The 18,640-nt window shown below is 52.4% G+C and overlaps 6 protein-coding genes across 6 annotated transcripts; 1 reads left to right on the forward strand and 5 right to left on the reverse strand.

The window, feature by feature from the left end:
• Nucleotides 1-1,643: 1,643 nt before the first annotated feature.
• Nucleotides 1,644-2,912, reverse strand: A1O5_03659 (cytochrome c oxidase assembly protein subunit 15; the record flags this gene model as incomplete). Its single annotated transcript, XM_007744270.1, has 1 exon — nucleotides 1,644-2,912. One exon carries the CDS (start codon nucleotides 2,910-2,912, stop codon nucleotides 1,644-1,646), a length of 1,269 nt encoding a protein of 422 aa, XP_007742460.1.
• Nucleotides 2,913-3,945: 1,033 nt separating this feature from the next.
• On the reverse strand, nucleotides 3,946-5,964 carry A1O5_03660 (uncharacterized protein; the record flags this gene model as incomplete). The annotated part of the gene is made up of 2 exons (XM_007744271.1): nucleotides 3,946-5,844; nucleotides 5,896-5,964. 2 exons carry the CDS (start codon nucleotides 5,962-5,964, stop codon nucleotides 3,946-3,948), a joined length of 1,968 nt encoding a protein of 655 aa, XP_007742461.1.
• Nucleotides 5,965-7,172: 1,208 nt separating this feature from the next.
• Nucleotides 7,173-8,435, reverse strand: A1O5_03661 (oxidoreductase; the record flags this gene model as incomplete). The annotated part of the gene is made up of 1 exon (XM_007744272.1): nucleotides 7,173-8,435. One exon carries the CDS (start codon nucleotides 8,433-8,435, stop codon nucleotides 7,173-7,175), a length of 1,263 nt encoding a protein of 420 aa, XP_007742462.1.
• Nucleotides 8,436-9,707: 1,272 nt separating this feature from the next.
• On the reverse strand, nucleotides 9,708-12,614 carry A1O5_03662 (uncharacterized protein; the record flags this gene model as incomplete). The annotated part of the gene is made up of 1 exon (XM_007744273.1): nucleotides 9,708-12,614. One exon carries the CDS (start codon nucleotides 12,612-12,614, stop codon nucleotides 9,708-9,710), a length of 2,907 nt encoding a protein of 968 aa, XP_007742463.1.
• A 694-nt stretch (nucleotides 12,615-13,308) lies between these two features.
• On the forward strand, nucleotides 13,309-16,236 carry A1O5_03663 (uncharacterized protein; the record flags this gene model as incomplete). The annotated part of the gene is made up of 1 exon (XM_007744274.1): nucleotides 13,309-16,236. One exon carries the CDS (start codon nucleotides 13,309-13,311, stop codon nucleotides 16,234-16,236), a length of 2,928 nt encoding a protein of 975 aa, XP_007742464.1.
• Nucleotides 16,237-16,682: 446 nt separating this feature from the next.
• Nucleotides 16,683-18,494, reverse strand: A1O5_03664 (lysyl-tRNA synthetase; the record flags this gene model as incomplete). Its single annotated transcript, XM_007744275.1, has 1 exon — nucleotides 16,683-18,494. One exon carries the CDS (start codon nucleotides 18,492-18,494, stop codon nucleotides 16,683-16,685), a length of 1,812 nt encoding a protein of 603 aa, XP_007742465.1.
• Between the last annotated feature and the right edge of the window lie 146 nt (nucleotides 18,495-18,640).

Here is an 18,640-nt window from a genome sequence, read left to right on the forward strand (position 1 = left end):
TTCCGAGACGCGATCGAGTCGTTTAAGAATAGTTAAGTGTAAAACCCGCGAAGTTTGTGCTGCCATATAATATCCAACACCGCGTTCGGCCATTCGACGTTGAGCTGTACGATCTAAGATATTAAAGCCGAGATATCTTGCGACTCGGCCATGAGCGATAGTAGAGAGCTCAAAACTTGCGTTCTTAAAGGTCTCAATGACGTCGAGATCTGCTTCGCTCAGCTTGCGTTTTCTGCCTCGATTGGCTTTATTACTAGCGCTTCGAGCATTCTGTGATCTGAGTATTCGATATCCTGTGCTCTCTGAGACGCCGTGAGCTTGAAAGATTTGACGCTGAGTCTTTTTGCCTTGTAAACTAGCGTAATCTGAGATAATTCGTTGTCGTCGCGGAGTATCGACTATATGGCTCTTTTCCCGTGGACTTGATTTAATTAACTTGATAGATGTGTCTTCCTGTCGACAGCGTTTTCGACGTTTATTTTGAGAACTCATTATTCCCTAGTAATTACTAGGAAAAAGTGGAAGGTTTGAATGGTAGGCGAAGGTAAACCAGACACGTTTGTACGCGTCTCGGACCTCGGAAATAAACTGTCACGAATTTTGGCGCTAAGCACTAGGCCAAAATTGCTTGGCAATGCTTCTTTCCCCAAGTTTCTCGCTCGCCCCTAACACAAGCTGGGAGTCGCTGGATCCTCCTAAATACTCGAGAGATGCAAGCAGTGCAAGTGCCTACTATGTCCAAGCAATCGCAGAGGACCACCACGTGTCCAGTATAGAGTTACAGGTTCTGGCCCTGCTGGGAGGCTTTCGAAACGGGCCCAATAGGAAACTCTCGGACATGTAATGCGGAGGCGCTGTGGCCGAGAAGACGACAAAGCCCAACCTGCAGCAAGGCTTCAAGCGCAGGAGGGTCCAACTGAGCAGAGACCATGTTAGGCCTCGGTGGGCGCAAAAATTCGCGCCGCGAGACGATCGACCACACCAAAGAGCTCAAGCATGTTATACGTTACTGACGAAGGGATTGTGTGTGTCCGCTGTACAATGCAGATATCGACAGGAAGGGGTTAGGGATGTAGTGGATGTCGAAAATCCTCCGTCGTGGTGTGGAACCGCCGTACAGAGTACTCCTACTCGTCAAACAAAGATTCAAGGCCGCCATCCAGTGAGACTAGCTATTAAAGGTCGACGCTCAGATACCCAGAAGAAACGGTACAGTGCTTGTGTGGTGGGAGAAATCATGCTCCAGAGTTTTCTGCCGTTGAAAGGCCGCTCACCGTGATTTCGCCGAATGCAGAGACAATGTTAGTCGGTAGTGATGATAACTTGACTGGACGCGTCTCCCGGTGAGAGGATCTCATCAGGGGAGTGTCACTTCCGATCGACGTTCGGAGCAACTTCTTTCATATAAGAGAGACTTCGCGACAGCTAATTTTGTTATCGTCAAGGAGAAGTGAAAAAGAGGTCGATTGTTCGGCCGTAGCGAACAGCTGGAAAACATAAAATACTCAGGAAATCTGTAAGGACGAGCCCGCAGAGATGAAGAGCTACTGTTTCAAATAGGAATTCAACATAGGGTATCAGTCAAGAGTGAAGATTTCGGGTTTCTCCGACACAGATTGTGTTACAAGGTCGTGGACAGACACTCAGGAAGACCGCGTTTGCCCCAGCCCGGAGACTGCATGGTCCTCAAGCTTTCGGGAGAATAGCTGTCTTCTCGCAACGGTAGCTTCTGTCTCCGAAGCAAGAGCCAGACCGATGACTGTGACAGCGGGCATGAAACCGACAGCAGCCACTGCGGTCGGGCTCCCAGGCATCAATGTCTTTGCCTTCGCTGCCGAGGACATCAAAGCTGCCCTTTGCGCCATCTCAGAACCGGTACCACCAAGGTTCACCTGCGTTATCGTCCGCTGGGCCAGAATCCGCGCAGCTTGGGTCGGGAACCAGACCCGGCTTCCCAGAACAATTGTCCAAGTCAACAATGCCAGACTCCCTGCCTGATGTGCACTTGCAAGTCCAGTCGGTACCAAATATAATAGCGTGGAAATGCCAAGGATGACCTGCAAGCACGCAAATCCGACAACCCCATGGACTCCCTTCTGTGCCGCTCTCGGTAGGATCTTCTGCATTGCCGCGGACCGTGAGAATGCCCATAGCGCCATAACTGCAGTGAAAGTGGTCGTCGCAAGAATCCTGTGATCAAGCTGGACCAAACTAGGATTCTCGAGCAGGTTGCGCCACCAAAGGTCACTGTGGTCGGGTGCCCGGCAGTAGAACTTGTCCCATAGCTCGCTCTTCGGAGGCGTGAGGCCCAATCCCATGAATGGGAATTCGTTGTAGATCAAACCTGCATCAAGACCTGCGACCAGACCACCAGACATTGCTGTGATGAAGACCAGACCTGCAAGGAGGGAGACATAGCGCTTGAACGGCTTTAACGCTGGGTTACTCAAGGCTTTGAGCGTCGCGTTTGCACCGTCAGAGGAGACGCGTAAGATCTTGTTCGTTCGTAGGATATCAAGACCGTTCCAGAGCATGGCAAGGTAGCAGATGAAAGCTGCGCCAAGATGCGCCGTCAAACGGTACTGCGAAACACGCGGATGGGAGCCCGGCGCGAATAGGTCGTCTTTCAACCCCGACTTCACCATCCACCAGCCGATGAAGCCCTGGAATCCAATTAAGCCTGCTATGCCCACTAACCTCATTGCCATGGTACGGGAGACTTGCTTCCTCGCGACGAAATAGACAGCAGGCAACACAAAGGAGAGCCCTATGAATCGCCCCCAAAGCCGATGGATCCATTCCATCCAGTAGATGGATTTGAACTCTTCGAGAGTCATGCGCGAATTGAGCATCTTGAACTCAGGGCTCGAGCGATATTTAGCGAATTCAGACTCCCAGTCTACGTCAGACATGGGGGGGAGAGAACCAGTGACGGGTTTCCATTCCGTGATGCTCAAACTGGGTTTTCGTTGCTCGAGTCAGCAAGTTCTCTACACGGGATCGATTCCAATGTCCAAAAGGCTGAAGGTGTGTAATGACTGGCAATACATACCCTGACTCGGTAAGTCTGGTTAATCCTCCAAACACCACGATCCCAAAGACACTGGCAGCGCTTCCCAGAAGCCAGTAGGCCACAATATTTGACGAGGTATCTGGGAAGGACTTCCTGCTCTTGCTCTCACTTTCTTTTTCTCCGGCATCTTTGCTTTGCGTACTTGAACCGGTAGCTTCATCGCCAGCGCCAGGGGCTTTCGTATTCGCAGAATTAGAGAATGTTCGGATGTGCGTACTCGGCTGGGATCGGTCCCTAAAGCTGTCTGAAGGGCGGTAGGTCTTGGAGCGTCCGCAGTATCGTATTGATGGACCAGAACGCGTGCTGAGGTTTCGGCCCTGTTTGATCGTAACCGACGATGATTGCGTTGTTCCTCTCGAGCGTGTACATTGGGGTGGGAGCTTGCCAAACTGAGAGGTATAACTGCGACGGCTGCACTCGAAGAACCGTTTCGACAAGCCTGGTGCAACTTCACGAAGGGTCCTCGAGAAGGCTGACGAAGGCAGCATCACGACAGTTTTCGACGATCCCGCCCTATAACCTCGTGGAATACCGAGCAGAGAAACCTGAATTAATACTTGCACAACACGACGTTGAGACGTCACGACGGCAAGGGAGCATTTCGCATTGGCCAATCGGAACATTTAGGAGACGCGTCTACCCATCGAGCTTCCTTCCGTAAGGATTCTTCTATTATCACACCACTCCCGACCACTCTCAATCCTTCACAGGGTATGATGTCCTGCGCACATTTTTATTTTCTGAAGAAACAAAAAATTCCCAAAGTAAAACATGGTGGCATTTTGTGTTACAGAATCTAGCTATTAATCATCATTACTGTTTCGTCACCGTGAGCACAGAAGCCGCTTTCCATTGCCAGGAGAATCAATCCGTCAATAATGGTCCAATATGTCGTCCACTCCTTGACTTCCCTGTCTCTGTGGAGTTGGCCTATCTCGGGGACCACTGGGGAGACCCGACTGTGGTCCAAAAGGGGTGTATGTCCTTACTGGCTCGGTGACACTACGAATGGTAGCACTTGGAGGAATTGATGATGCCGGAGTCATCGATCGCTCTGCCGAGTAAGGAATATAACGAGCAGAGTTTGACGTCTGTAGTCGAGGCAGCGTTGGGCCTCCGCTCGGTGTCATGGACCTAACTGGCCCGACGCCATTTGGTGTAAATGACCTTTCTGGGGGACTCTGAGTGGGAGTTTGCGATCGGAACTGAGGTCCCGGTAGGGGTGAGTTTCGTCCTCTTTCTTCGGGAATACCAGCAAATGCTGGTCCAACAGCAGGCCCGGGGGTACGACGACCTGATGCGTCAATTTGGCTATCGAAGTTTGGTCCTGACCATGATGGTGGCTGAGTCGATGGCGTCGAGCTTCGATCATCTGGATATGGGAAGGCGTTGCTGTTTTCCAAAGGATATCTTCCCCGTCCATTGCTAGACATGCTCGTACCAGGTCGTGGGAGAGGATCCATCTGATATGCACCAGGACCACTTCTGTCACCCTGTGCTGTACCTGGTCGAGGAAGGGCAGGACTAAAGGACCGTTGCGGAGGTTGTGACAGGTTCGATACGCTGCGGTTTGGTGCTGGCCTTCCATACCAGGGACTGTTCGCCTCAGACGCTGGTGTCTGGACCCGATCAGGTACAAATCCCATGTCTGCGGCCGAGCCCATCAATGGAGCATTTGACGTGTAGCTTGACCACGACGCTGCGGATCCATGGGTTACAGTTCGAGTAGGCATGGGTGGGCGAGGCGTGATATCAGGCAGAGTAGGAACTGCATCGTCACTGCTCCTGCTTGTGGCTGGTCGAGACGTGTACTCCGGGAGAGTTGTCATTGTCGTCTGTCTTGACAGCGGAGGAAGCGAGTCGCCATCGGCACCCGCAATATTCGGCAAGGTCGGTTGCTTCTTCATATCTGTCCCTTCACGAGCCGCCCTGGCCTCTGCTCGGGCTCGGAGCGCGTTCTCTTTCTTGAGTGCTTTGTCAACCTTGATCTTGATAACCCTCTCCATCCTTCGGTTAATCTTGTTACGGCAATACCCCGTTAGTCCTCCATCCTCAGTGGGGATATGGTGCCAAAGAAAGACGAGGTAGAGAATGACCGAAATGATAAGACTGATGACGGAGATGACCCAGATGACAAGAGTCCACAGCATACCGAAAAGCACGACGGCCTGCAAATGATTGGAATCGGCCAAGATTCCAACATTGACAAAGAACTGAACCACCGGAGAGTGGCCATCTGATGGAGCGTGTTCACCTTGCGGAACCAACTTCAACCTCAACACCGAGTATAGTGTGATGGCGTTGACAACTTGTCGAGGTCCTTCTGCGAAGACGATACGGAGCCAAGCTTCGAAAGAGAAATATGCGAACAAGGCAACGTAATCGGCTCCCTTTCGACTCTTTGTCAACTCAGCGAAGACCAAGAAACGCTTCCATCCTCTTGCCTTTCCCCACCGGATTGATTGAATGCGCACAGCCAATGGGTCCAAGTAGGTTTTCGCGACTCCGCCCTGCCGCATTACCCGGAGTGCCTTCATCCATCGGTAGACGAGTAGAACGAATGATAAAATAATACACCCGGCGAAGATCCATCGAGAGATGTTGAGTGGGATCTCGGGCTTTATTTGACCAGCCCATCTATCGAAGGCGAGGAGGTTGATGGCTGTAAATGTGTCAACTGCGTAGACGGATAATGAGACGACAAGCATGACCAAAAGATAGCCATAGGCAAAGGGGGTCCAGCATGATGAAGATTTGAAGTCGTCGAGGTTCTGCAATACATGTCAGTCGGAATTGGCTTTCCCAGCCCAGGGGATGCCTACAATGTAGTCCCATTTCTGCTCAGCACTCAAATTCCCGAACTTTTCTCGTTCGCCTCCGCAAAAACCCATGGCGAATATGGTATTTGAGTTGTGTAAAGATCGTTCAAGACGCTGCGACCTGGCAGCGGCTTATGAAGTAGGTCGTGATAGGGGGCAGCCGAGCGCGGGTGGCCGGATTCTATTTCTGCGGCAGTTGTACTTTGTTGTCTCGGACGCGGCGCAGCCGAAGGCCAAGTGTAACAAGAGTCCAGCTCAATTGCCTCGGAAAATCGAGACCTTTTGTCTTGTAATGTCTCTATTGCATCGCTGTCCCATCCGGCTGTCACCAGAGACAGAGACCGCAACCGCCTCTTCTCGATATCCAAGAACCGACGTTCTCCACCTTCGAGGAGGGATGCTGTATGACAGACGAGAGCAGAGAAGAGGTGTCGGCAGAAATCAACTGCCGTGTGGATTGCTCGTCGTCCGTCAAGGTGGACAAAGCGTGCAGCAAGGACGCAAGACAAGGGGAGGCTGGTAGAATAAAAAGAACGTGCGTGGGTCGAGAGCGGAACAGGAGAACAATGACACAGAAAGAGCAGAGGAATAAGGAGCGTCTATGCTGAATGAGAGACTTGATACGACAATGCAAAGGAATGGACTGAATCAGGAAACCTGAATTGAAGGGGCGGGTCGGTGAATAGGACGAGAAGCTTGAAGTGAGGAGAGGGTGCAGCAGAACTGCTAAGCTGATGGTGTTGCTGGAATGATCATTGACGGGACAAGGAGCTGCCGTTGGTGCCGTGTCGGTGCCTGTCACCGCCTGTGCGTGCCTAGTGAGCCTAAGGCCTAGATTACCCGCCCCCAAACTTCAAACTGCGCTAGGTGTCTTAAATGGCCTAGATATGGCTAGTGAGGCGCATTAGGCTCTTCCTCCGCCGCTCCCACCGCCCCTGTCGAGCATCCTAGTGTCCTCAAACACGCCGCCCACACCTTCGGACTCTGCTGATTCGCCCTGCGCGATCGTCCTCATGCAGGAACCCGTTTGAGCGTTGGGATTGCGAGATCGTCAAAGTTGCATCACTCTTAGCACGCGTCGAGACACATCTCTGCGGCCATTGGATCCTGTAAAGGTCACGTCCTGGAGTTCATCGAGAATGGTACGAACCACAATTCTATTTCAATGAAGCTATCGTCCTGTTGAGAAGATATTTTCTCTTCTACACGCCTGTGAACAGACGCAGCAAACACGCAGACGCCTCGGCTACGCCAGACCGCCACAGTCATTGGTCCCTGCTTTATCGAGCCGACTTCAGCTCCTGCTTCCCTTTACCACCCGCCCGGCCTTGAAAGCCCCACGAAATCTGGTTCGCAACGTGAATCTCGACCCCAAGGTCCTCGGCAAAGGTCCAAACAAGGCCTGGGTTCTTCTGGAAATACCGTCCCACAAAAGTGGCATCCAGGCCTTGGTCAAGAAGTTCTTGTGCTAGAGTTCCTGTTGTGATGGACCCAACGGCTCCAACAAACAAAGAATCTCCCACTTCTTTCTTCACAGCCACTGAAAATGGGGCTTGATAGCCTGGTCCCCCTTTGATTTTTTGGGCAGGGTGGATGCCACCCGAACTTGTGTCGAGAAAGTCCACGCCCAACTCAGCCAAAACCGGGGCCAGCTTAATTGTCTCGTCAACGGTCCAGCTTTCTGGGAATTCGTCTTGACCCTTCAACCAGTCGTCCGCGCTGATTCGGAAGAAGAGCGGCATATCCTTGGGAATCACAGCCCTCACAGCCTCGACAATTTCTCGGGGCAATCGTGTCCGGTTTTCAAAGGATCCGCCATATTGATCGGTTCGCTTGTTGCTGATTGGGCTGAGGAACTCATGAATGAGGTAGCCATGAGCGCCGTGGATCTCGATGACGTCGAATCCAACCTCTACGGCTCTCTTGGCAGCGGCCACAAAGGCAGTCTTGATTCTTTGGATGCCCTCGATTGTGAGAGCATTGGGATGAGGGTAGGTATCCTGGAAGGCAATGGCGCTCGGAGCAAGTGTCTCAGTAGGCCAGCCGCCGGCTTCCTTCTGAGCAGTATCACCCCTACTCAGCCATGGGGCAACAGTGCTGGCCTTGCGACCAGCATGGCCTAACTGGATACCGATCTTTTGGCTCTGGCTGTGCGCAAACTCGACGATTCTCTTCAAGGGGCCCATTTGACCATCTTCCCAAAGACCACTGTCCTCGGGGGTGATTCGGCCTTCCGGGGTGACTGCCGTTGCTTCGACCAGTGCGAGACCCGGACCTCGCTGAATGATGCCACCAAGGTGAGCCAAGTGCCAGTCAGTCAGATAGCCGTTCTGGGCGGAATACTGGCACAAGGGCGACAGAAAAATCCGGTTCTGGAAAGTGACCCCGCGAATGGTCAGAGGCTGGAAGAGCTTGGGAATCGCACTACCATCGGACTGAGGGTTCTTGGCTGTGCCCGAAGGAGGCGATTGAGCGGGTGTGAAGTATGAGATTCCAGGAGCACCCTTGTTGACAATGAGAGGCTTTGCATCATGCGTATCCATTGGGATTGCAGGTGAGATATGACAATTGCGGGATAAATTGATGAGTTTTTCCGGGTTGTGAATGGATGATGTTTGGGAACTATGGGCAGGGTTGCGGACTCGACTGAAGGCTTGATGAGTTGAACAAGCGAAGTTAATGATACTTTGGTTTTTATATATGCGGGTACAGTACCTAGTTAGCCTTCCGGGCCTTTCCATGTCCCTTCGCTCTGCTCGAGAGGCCACGGAGAGTCCTTGGGCGATTTTTCCACACGAGTGAGCTTTGAAATCAACTGCCAAATCCACCCAATCAGCATTTAGCTCACGACATCAATAAGGGAAACCTCGACGGCGTCATCTGCTCCAAGGGTGACTGACATGGGCACAAGCAGAATCCCGTACGACTCGTTGGAACTCGTCCCAGACGGAGGCAGACAGATTTGCCCACCGGGAGAGGGAGGCGCCCACAGCCATCAAGAAGATTGCGGGCGGATATCAAGTTCCGGGCCTTCGTCAGGGCATTGACGTAGCCCCGGACCAAGATTCGTGCAAGGAAGACCATTAATCGTACAGCCCGAGCCCTCTGCTGTGTACTACATAGGAGTTGGAGATGCTGAGTAACATGTACGATGAGCTTGTGATGGCGGCTTGGCGGGACCGTTGTTCTTTTATGATTTCGTCCGACAGACATCGTAGAGCTAGAGTACAAAGTGTGTCACCAAAGCAGACAGCGTGCCCCGCGGGATCATCTTTCCGTCAGACAACCGTGCCTCGGCAAATACGACATCGTACTCGAATGTTCTTCATTTTTGTACCGCTTCGTTGGATTCATCCGGCGGATCTTTTCTCTATGCTTTGTCAAAGGCATGAGGTCTTCGCAAATATTCACATACCACAACAAACGGGTCGGGCTCTTTTCCCATTTGGCAATCACTTCTGTCAGCAACCTACCGAGTACTGTGCGCATACCTATTTTGGTCATGCCGATTTCAGCCTTGTACGATTCAATAGCTCAATAAGGCTCGAGTACAACAAAGTTCGTTTTCCACAAGGCTACACTAACAAGTCGCTGTGGATGTCGGCTGTCAATGAGCAAAAAAAAAAAAAAGGGCTAGGCATTTCATAATTGGTCCAAAAAGTGGTTATTTGTATACTGTATGATCAAGAGGGCCAACCTTTTCCCGGCAAGGGCCCCATCACAGCCGCTAGACGTCTCGTTGCTTGTTGGAATCATCAAGTCATAATCACGAGACAACACGAATGCTCGTAGAGCAATGCCTTCCGCGCGGCGGCTCAAATGTTGCCAATGACGACCATATACCTCAACTTCCCGTCCTTGCTAGACTTCGTCGTGTCACATGCGCCAATCCCGTCGTCGAGCTGCATTTGGCTGCTTTTCCATCCCCAACTTTTGCTGACATCGAACTTGTCTGGGGCGCTCTCGTAGATGCTCAAAAGTCGCCCGCCCTTGCTGGGCGAATAGATCTTAAAATATGTCCGGATGGTTGGACGCCCGTCCATGTAGGGCGGCATTGCGGAAACATTGTATTTCCTGTTTGTCCGTAACAACTCTGCGTCCTCCTCATCTGAATCTAGCATCAGTATATCGGGGGGAGAGGAGTCGCTGGACAGTTGTCCTGCAGTTTCTGGGTTCTGCGAGGACTTCTGCGCCGACTTTGCCGACCGCCGTCGTAAAGACACTCTTTCGCCTTCACTGACCTGCAGATTGGAACTGTCGTACTCATTTGTTGACTCTACTGATGCATCCTCCGGCTCGACCGCCGATCCTCGAATGGGCTCATTGACGTGCCAGCTTCGGTTCCGCCGTTCATTCTTCCGAAGTAGCATCTCCCGCTCCAGCTGTCCGATGCGATCGTCTACGGTGGAAGACATCCACAAGGCAAGTGGGTCTTCACATGGATCTTTATCCTTGGCTCTGTGCAAGTATATGCCCAGCTGTTGGACTTTCGAATTATTGACTCGCTGGATATAGAGGTTCCACAGACTCCCCGCATACCAAACTGTGTGTGAATAGACACGTTTCTTCTCTTTCAGTGTCCGCGGGCTTGGAAATTCCGCCGAAAACCGAAAGGGGGGGTAGTAGCTGAAACGAGGCGTCGACGTTGGCGAATAGCCTCTCGACGGAGGCCTGCCGCTGTCAATTATATTGCCACTTGTGAAGTCGAGAGCCCACGCGACGTCAGTGGGCTCAAGGCTAGCCGACAACCTGGCTGCATGAGTGCTCCATTCTGCAACGCTCGTAGAGTTGGCAGCTACACAAGCTTCTCGCGTGCCTCCCATAACGCAGGAGACATCGTGGTTCGGAATCCAAAACTTTCGAGGCTTGCCGTTGCCATCCCAGGAGCCAGACTCCATTTCCTCAGAGGCTTCATTTGAGCTGACCGGGCCATTGTCTCGCGACTTCCCTTTCTTATGGATTGATGTTTGCTCGGAGTGCTCCTCGGCAGCTTCGAAATCTTCCGCTACCTCGCTCAATCCGAGTGTCTCGTCAGTCTCCCGAGCATTGAGAACTTTCTGACGAAGTTCCATCGACATCCATAAGGCATCGCCTATGACCTTCTCCGGGAGGACTGGGACTCCAAGGATGTCTTTTTGTGTCCGAATTTGCTGCAATTGTTCGAAACGAAGATGAACGTAATGGATCCCTTCATCCAGGAGCACGAGGATTGGGGCAATTTCAGGAGAGGTGTATAGCGCAACCCAGGCCTCATCCTTTTCGGAAACGTACCGATTGTGCCCGGTTATCCTGTAAGGTGCATCAAATCTCACGGCAAAGAATCGCAGACTTGTCGGTTTGGGATGTAGATATCGACCACTAGGAGAAACTAGCCCGCTTTCGATGGCTTTGGCCCTCAGTCGGCGATTCAAGAGCTTTAACGAGAGATACCAACGCTCCCACTCGCATGGTACAAAGAAAGGGTCCCCGCCAACGATCTCGCGGATGATCTCGGCCGGGATCTCATCCCAGTACCCATATGGCATCTCCCAACCATCTTTGCAGAGCATGGCTTTCGCAGAAGAGAGAATTCGATCCCCAGCTTTTCCGTAGTAGTTGTTAGTTACTAGCTTGATCAAGCTGTGAAGGGTAGCTGGCTGCATCTGGCGAAGGATTGAGTCAACACAGGAGTCTACCAGGTCAGGCATATCAAGCCAACAAGCTGTAGCGAACAGCCCAATGGCTTCTTCCTCTTCTTGAACCGGAAACTGCGTTCCATAGATCCTCTTCAGAGCAAGCTCGAAGGCATTTTTAGTGATATTGGGATCGAGGTCTTCGCAGGGGATTTTCATCTCTCGCGCCGTGCTCTCCGCCCAAGATCCAGAGAATGCAGACGAAAAGTATGGCACACGATCGAGGAGAAGTTTGTGAAGTCTGTAACTCTGACCGAATGCATACACAGTAATGTCTGAGTGGCGGCCTTCCTCAAAGCCATGGTGGAAGAGATGCCCTGTAAGTGTTGACGTACCACCTATACTTCGGCTGACAGTGGACACGGTTCGAAGCTGGGAAGCACCTCTAGATGTTGGATCAGGACTTGTTCCGTCGCTCGTAATGAACAGACGGGCAAGGGTAGCAGAGGTGTTTGCAGAATCGGAATCAAAAGGGTTGGTGATTGCACTTGTCGTCGGGTCATCTACATCCTTTTCAGGATTGAGCAGAGGATGTCGACTGCTCGAGGCAGCCAGTGAAGCTGAGAGGGTGCTGTCTCCTGCCCTTGTATTGGCGCGCCGACTTCCACCGGCGCTTGTTAGAGCTGCCAATGAGCCTGAATTGTTCGAGGACACTGCAGCACTGAGAGATGCCAAAGCGGTGTTCGCGGAGACTGAAGCAGTGGGCGGTCCGGACACGAAAATTGATCGAAGAGGAGGCTCGAACGAGACTGGTGGAGGTTGCTCTCCATAGGCCAAGCCAGGGATTTGGTTCGAAGAAGCTATCCTTCGCTGAGGGAGTGGTCTCGAACTGGGGACCGTGCTCGTGGGTTGCTGAAGAGGGGATCTGATAATGCCCGCAGAGGAAGGCTCGAGATAGCGTGTTGGTTGAGGAGAGGACGTCGCGGTGCCTTGTTCACTCCATGCAGTCCCGTCAATCTCTGGTGTCGAAGTAGATGCATCATATCCCGAAATCAGACCATCGAGGTCGTCTCGTGGAGGACTCCAGCCGCTGAACCGTTCTTGGTCCATAGGATTGCACTGTTGCCAATATCTCTGGTACAGACGACGTCGTTATTGACATAGCCGTCGGGTGGACTCGAGAACCGCTAACAGTTTGCGGTAAGAAGCATTTTGGACACAAAGTGAGGAGACAAGCACAGTGGGCGCCAAAGCTGACGTTCGATTGTCTGATCGGGCGAGACTGTCTAAGTGGAAGCCCAACAGGACCGGTTCTTGGAGGCTAAAGAGTGCTCTTACAATCTTTTAAGAGGCAATCTCGGGCATCGCACGGCTTCCTTCCTACGCAAACAGTGGCAATTGCCCTGGACTGCAAAAGTTGGCAATATGTAGGACAAGGTTGGAGGATGTTGCCAGAGACAGCGGGACGAGACGATCAATCGTCAAGGTGTCCAAGGCGTCACCGGACATTGTCAGGCGATGTCAGGCATTTGTGCAGCAGCCATTTGCACCCACCGAGCCACGTTGGGTCCCCGGACTTACTGCGGACTTAACATTCACATTATTTGTCGACATTTGTCTTCCGCAGGGGACACACTGGTGTTTCTCAACTCACACGGACATACATCAAGAGACGCGGTCATGGCACTCTAGGCATTGGATCTCTACTGGGCTTGCGACCAGCTCAAGACCTTTCCACCTTTTGTTTAGGGGAACAGCAGCATGGCCGGCTTTGTGTCTGCCACTTATCCCTTTCCTGTTCACCATGGAAGGGCCGACCATTACCGCCATCACCGCCATAGTGAATGGTGATCACCATTGCTTCACCGGTCAGGAACCACTTACACCTCGGAATCCTCAGAATACCGCATCGCCGGTTCACTCCCCGAGAGCTCAAAAGGATGCCCAAGACGGAATATCGCTGAAACAGAACAGAGGTTCAACCGAGTCGGACAATACACAACTTCGACCAGACGAAAGGCTGGGCAGTGAGCTCGGCACGCGAAATGGAGTTGGGAACATCCCCAACGGGGTCAGTGATATGGATCATGTCCATGCTGGGGAAGTAATGACGTCCAAAGACACATTGGAAAATGGTGAGACGACAACCCACGCTTGGTCGCTCCCACCCGCTGCAGGGTCAGGTCAATTGGTCATGGGATCTATCCTAGAAAGTCCAAATGGAATGGAGGCCGAACAAAATGGGGGAAGAGTGCACAAATCATTGCCAGACAAAATGCAAAGACCGACGACTCCGGTGGTCTCTCCTGTTCGTGCTGTCGGTCCACAAATTGAAGCTCCAGCCTCCAACGGTGAGCTAAGCCCTCACACAGATACGCCCGTTACCGACAAAGTACCTGCATCCCCCCACGAAGATGTCTTCATTTCGACTCCGAAGACTGAATCAAGCACACTGGGCCGGTCAGAAAACTCAGACACAAAACGAAGTCGTAACCTCACGATCGAGACTGGTATCCAACCGTTTCAATCTGCAGGCAGTCCTTCACTCAGACCCAACCTCCCGCAAAGAGCTTTATCCACTCCCGGCTCGGTAAAGAGCCCTCAGTCTCCCCAAAGGCACGATAGAATTGGCTCACGACCAACTCTCAAAATTCCCGAGACCGGGACAAAGGTTGATGGAACTCAGGGGAGAAGGCATTCGTCTTCTGGACGACCTCTCCCGTCCCCTATGCCGGCATCTATTCCATTGCCGCCCTTGTCGATCCCGACCTATCTCCAGCTCGAACTATCCTCACAACGACCCTCTCAGCTCTACATTCACAGGTCCGCCAACAGTGACTTTCCATATGAGTCTTCACGAGTCAAGATTGAGAGACTGATGAATTTCTTGCTCCTCCCCATGTATCTTGAGAGAGTCCTCTGGTTCGGAACTCTTGCGTGCCTCGATTCGTGGCTCTATACGTTCACCATCCTCCCCCTCAGGCTCCTTAAATCATTTTACATCTTAGCCAATTCTTGGTGCATGAACTTCATGAGTGAAGTGCATTTCGTCTCGAATTTTGTTTACAATGGGACTGGAAGGATGTGGAGAAGACGGAGGAGTAGTCTTGTGCAGGCTTCTACACGGAAGCCCTCGGGTTCCGACACCGGCGAGAGCAAACCTGCTCAAGCTGTTCCATCACAAAATCGCAGGCAAGGAAGACAGCATCAGAGAACAAAGTCGGTGCCATCGGCGTTGCTTCCTGATGATAAAGCGGACATGCTTAAGGGGCTGCTGATCATTTGCACATGTCTTATCCTTCTCAGACTTGATGCTAGTCGGATGTACCATTGGATTCGTGGTCAAGCCGCCATCAAGCTCTATGTCATTTACAATCTCCTGGAAGTCTGTGATCGCCTTTTTTCTGCAATAGGACAGGATGTCCTCGAATGCTTGTTCTCCAAAGAAGCCCTCGAACGGAAGCCAGATGGCCATAGCAAAGTTTTACGGCCATTCTGGTTATTCGTCCTCGCTCTCACCTACACAGTCATTCACTCTACAGCTCTGTTCTACCAGGTCATTACTCTCAACGTGGCTGTCAACTCATACTCGAACGCTCTCATCACACTACTATTGTCAAACCAGTTTGTGGAAATCAAGTCCACCGTATTCAAAAAATTTGAGAAGGAGAACCTCTTTCAATTGACCTGTGCCGACGTCGTCGAACGTTTTCAACTCTGGCACATGCTCGTTATCATTGCATCCCGCAACATCGTGGAAACGGGAGGACTGAGTGCAGGATTAACTGCTTTCGCTAGAGCATCGACTGCAACAGCATCACCTCCACTGATTACGAATAGCAGCATCCCCTTTACCAGCGCTCTGCCTCCGAGATCGGTGAGCTCGATCCTCCCAAAGTCATTCACTCTGTTGCCGGCAGCGGTCAGTACGATAACGTCGTACGCACCAGCTGTCAGTCAGGTCCTCGGGCCATTTTTGGCCGTTCTTGGGTCTGAGATGCTGGTGGATTGGCTCAAGCATGCCTACATCAACAAGTTCAACAACACCCGGCCTGCAATATATGACCGTTTTCTGGACGTCTTAGCGAAGGATTATTACACGAACGCCTTCGGGGACCAAAATCTAACCAAGCGATTGGGCTTACCGGTCATCCCCTTGAGCTGTCTGTTAATCCGAGCCACTGTGCAAACATACCAGATGTTTATGGCAGCCTGGGTCCCCCCAAGCTCGCCAAGCTCATCGACCAGCCTGGCAAGCATTCACGAACATTATTCTGCAGCTCGCTCAACCATGCCAATGACCACAAGCACCGCGATTTCCAAAACCGTCGACGACATCATCAAAGCCATCCCCGCGGCCATCACCAGCTCCAGTGTCGTCACACACATGACGACCATACTGTTATTTCTCCTATTCTTCCTAATCTTACTAGCCTGCAAGCTTGTTTTGGGAATGCTGCTTCTCGCCTTTGCGAGATCTCGCTACCGGTCGATGAAAATGCGCGAGAGAAACCCCATTTACCATGTTGACGGCGGTCGGCGTGTCGGGGGATGGGGAGTGGTTGAAGTCGACGAAGACAAACGTAGATGGATCTACGAGGACGATCCTGCAGGCCTCAAAGCATTGCGCGACAGGGAGGAAAAGGACAAGAAGAACAAGGAAAAGGGAGCCGGGGTCGAGAGTTTTGACAAAGTCAGACGGTATGAGATGGTGGCCAAGAGGATATGGTAGTTAGGACTACCATATCTGCGTGCAGGATGTAAATAGTTTGCGAGGCCCTTTGCTTAATTTGGATCGAGACTTCCTCATTGCCAAAGGTACCAACCAACACGGAACATGCATGGTTATTTCTTGTTTCGTCAAGGAGACTAGAATACCAATCTAATCTACCTCTATGGGTGCGCACGCACATTTCTATCCCTGGGAGTGTTCTCCGCTCAGCTCAGTTCACCCCAGCCCAGCCCAGCCCAGTTAAGCCCAGTTCGTGGTCGTCTCGTGGTCGTCCGCTATACGCATACGCATACGCCTCCCTACGCACACTTCGGCACACGCGCACACGCGCACATCCGCACATACATATGCGCACCGAAATAGGAAAAATGGGCATGAGCTCATCAAGTAACACTTCAGTCCACCGCAGCAGCAGCAGCAGCAGCAGCAGCAGCAGCAATAGCGAATCAAGGCTTCGGATAAGTCGCAGGGAGCTCGTGGACAGAGGGAGTCTTTTCCGCACCACCGCCACCGGCAGGGGTCTTTTCTTCCTTCATGAAGGGGAAGGCCAAGACCTCTCTGATGGTGTAGTTGTCCGTCAAGAACATGACCATCCGGTCGATGCCCATGCCCCAGCCGCCTGTGGGCGGGAGGCCGAACTCGAGCGAGGTGCAGAAGTTCTCGTCGATCATCTGGGCCTCGTCGTCGCCCTGGGCCTTCTGGCGCGCCTGCTCCTCGAACCGCAGCCGCTGGTCGAACGGGTCGTTCAGCTCGGTGTACGCGTTGACAATCTCCTTCTTGCACACAAACGCCTCGAAGCGCTCGCAGATGCCCGGCGATGAGCGGTGGTATTTGGCCAAGGGAGACATGATCTGCGGGTGGCCCGTGATGAATGTCGGGTTGATGCACTTCTCCTCGATGAATTCACCCACCAGCTTGTCGAGCATGCGGGCATTTGTCTCCGGAGGCGGGCACGTCACGTTGCACTTCTTCAGGACGCCCTTGAGGAACTCGTTCGTCTCGGCGCTGTAGAGTTGGTCGCCTGAGGGGAACTTTTCGCCGGTGGCTTCCTCGAGCGCCGAGATCATGTCGATGCGCTTCCACGGGCGGGACCAGTCAACTTCGTAGACTTCTCCTGTCTGCGTGTGGAACGTGGTCTGGTATCCACCTGTTATTTCCTTGACGAGCCCGGAAACGAGTTCTTCGGTGCGCTCCATCACATCGTAGACGTCAGCGTAAGCCTCGTAGAATTCACAGGTGGTGAACTCGGGGTTATGTGTCAGGTCAGCGCCTTCGTTACGGAATTGCTTGCCCAACTCGTAGACCCGTTCGATACCGCCCACAACCAGCATCTTGAGGAAAAGCTCAGGTGCAATACGCATAAACATGTCTGTTTGGTACTCATTGATGTGCGTCTTGAATGGCTTGGCTGTGGCACCCCCGGCGATGGAATTCATCATGGGTGTTTCCACTTCCACGAAGCCGTTGGAGTCGAAGTACCGACGGATGTAGGAGACGATCTTGGCGCGGGTGAGGAGGATGTTGCGCGACTTCTCGTTCATGATGAGGTCGAGGTAGCGTTGGCGGAAGCGCGTTTCGACATCTTGAAGGCCGAAATGTTCCGAGGGGATTTGGTGCAGGCAGGGGGTGAGAAGAATGACGTGACGAGCAAAGACGGAGAGTTCGCCCTCGTTTGGACGGTTCTTGGGTGCGGTTCGACCTGGGTATCCAATGACTCCGATGATGTCTCCTCTCCGTAGGTGCTCGTGTTGTGCCTCAAAGGAGACGCCGCCGTCGGCCTCTTGCGCTTGACACATAATTTGGACCTTGGTGCCATCGCTGCGGATGTCGTAGAAGACCAGCTTCGCACCTGCGGCTCGCTTGACATAGACTCTTCCTGCCACCCGTATCTCTACCTCCTTCTTCTGTTCGCCAGGCTTGAGGTAGGCATATTCCTCAACAAACTTGCTCAGGTTCGTGTTGACCGAAAACTTGTGAGGGTATGGATTCGGATCCTTGGTTTCTCTCAGCCGATTGATGCGACCACTTCTGATTTCAAAGTATTGGTTCGGATTCAGATTGCTCTCGTCGAGCTCTGCATTGGTGGCCTTCTTCTCGACCTTGGGCGGCGCTGCCGCGGCCTTTCCCTTCTTCTTTTCTTCCAGTTGTCTTTGCTTCTGCCTCTTCTTCAATTCTGACTTGGACACTCTCTCGCCAGTGACCTCATCGAGGTGGAGATTGGCAGTGTCTTGCGCTATGGACTCGGTCGTGTCCGCCATGGTGAAGGACGAAGAGGCCGAGGAAGGACAATGTTAGGGCTACGACCGTCGAGGCAATCGCAGATGAAATCCTGGATTGACGAGTCACAAAATCACAGCACAAATTGTTTCTTGAAAAATGACTCACTTAGTGTGGGGTCGCGTGC

This window comes from Cladophialophora psammophila, assembly GCF_000585535.1.
Source record: "Cladophialophora psammophila CBS 110553 chromosome Unknown aczJe-supercont1.5, whole genome shotgun sequence".
Classification (NCBI taxonomy): domain Eukaryota; kingdom Fungi; phylum Ascomycota; class Eurotiomycetes; order Chaetothyriales; family Herpotrichiellaceae; genus Cladophialophora; species Cladophialophora psammophila.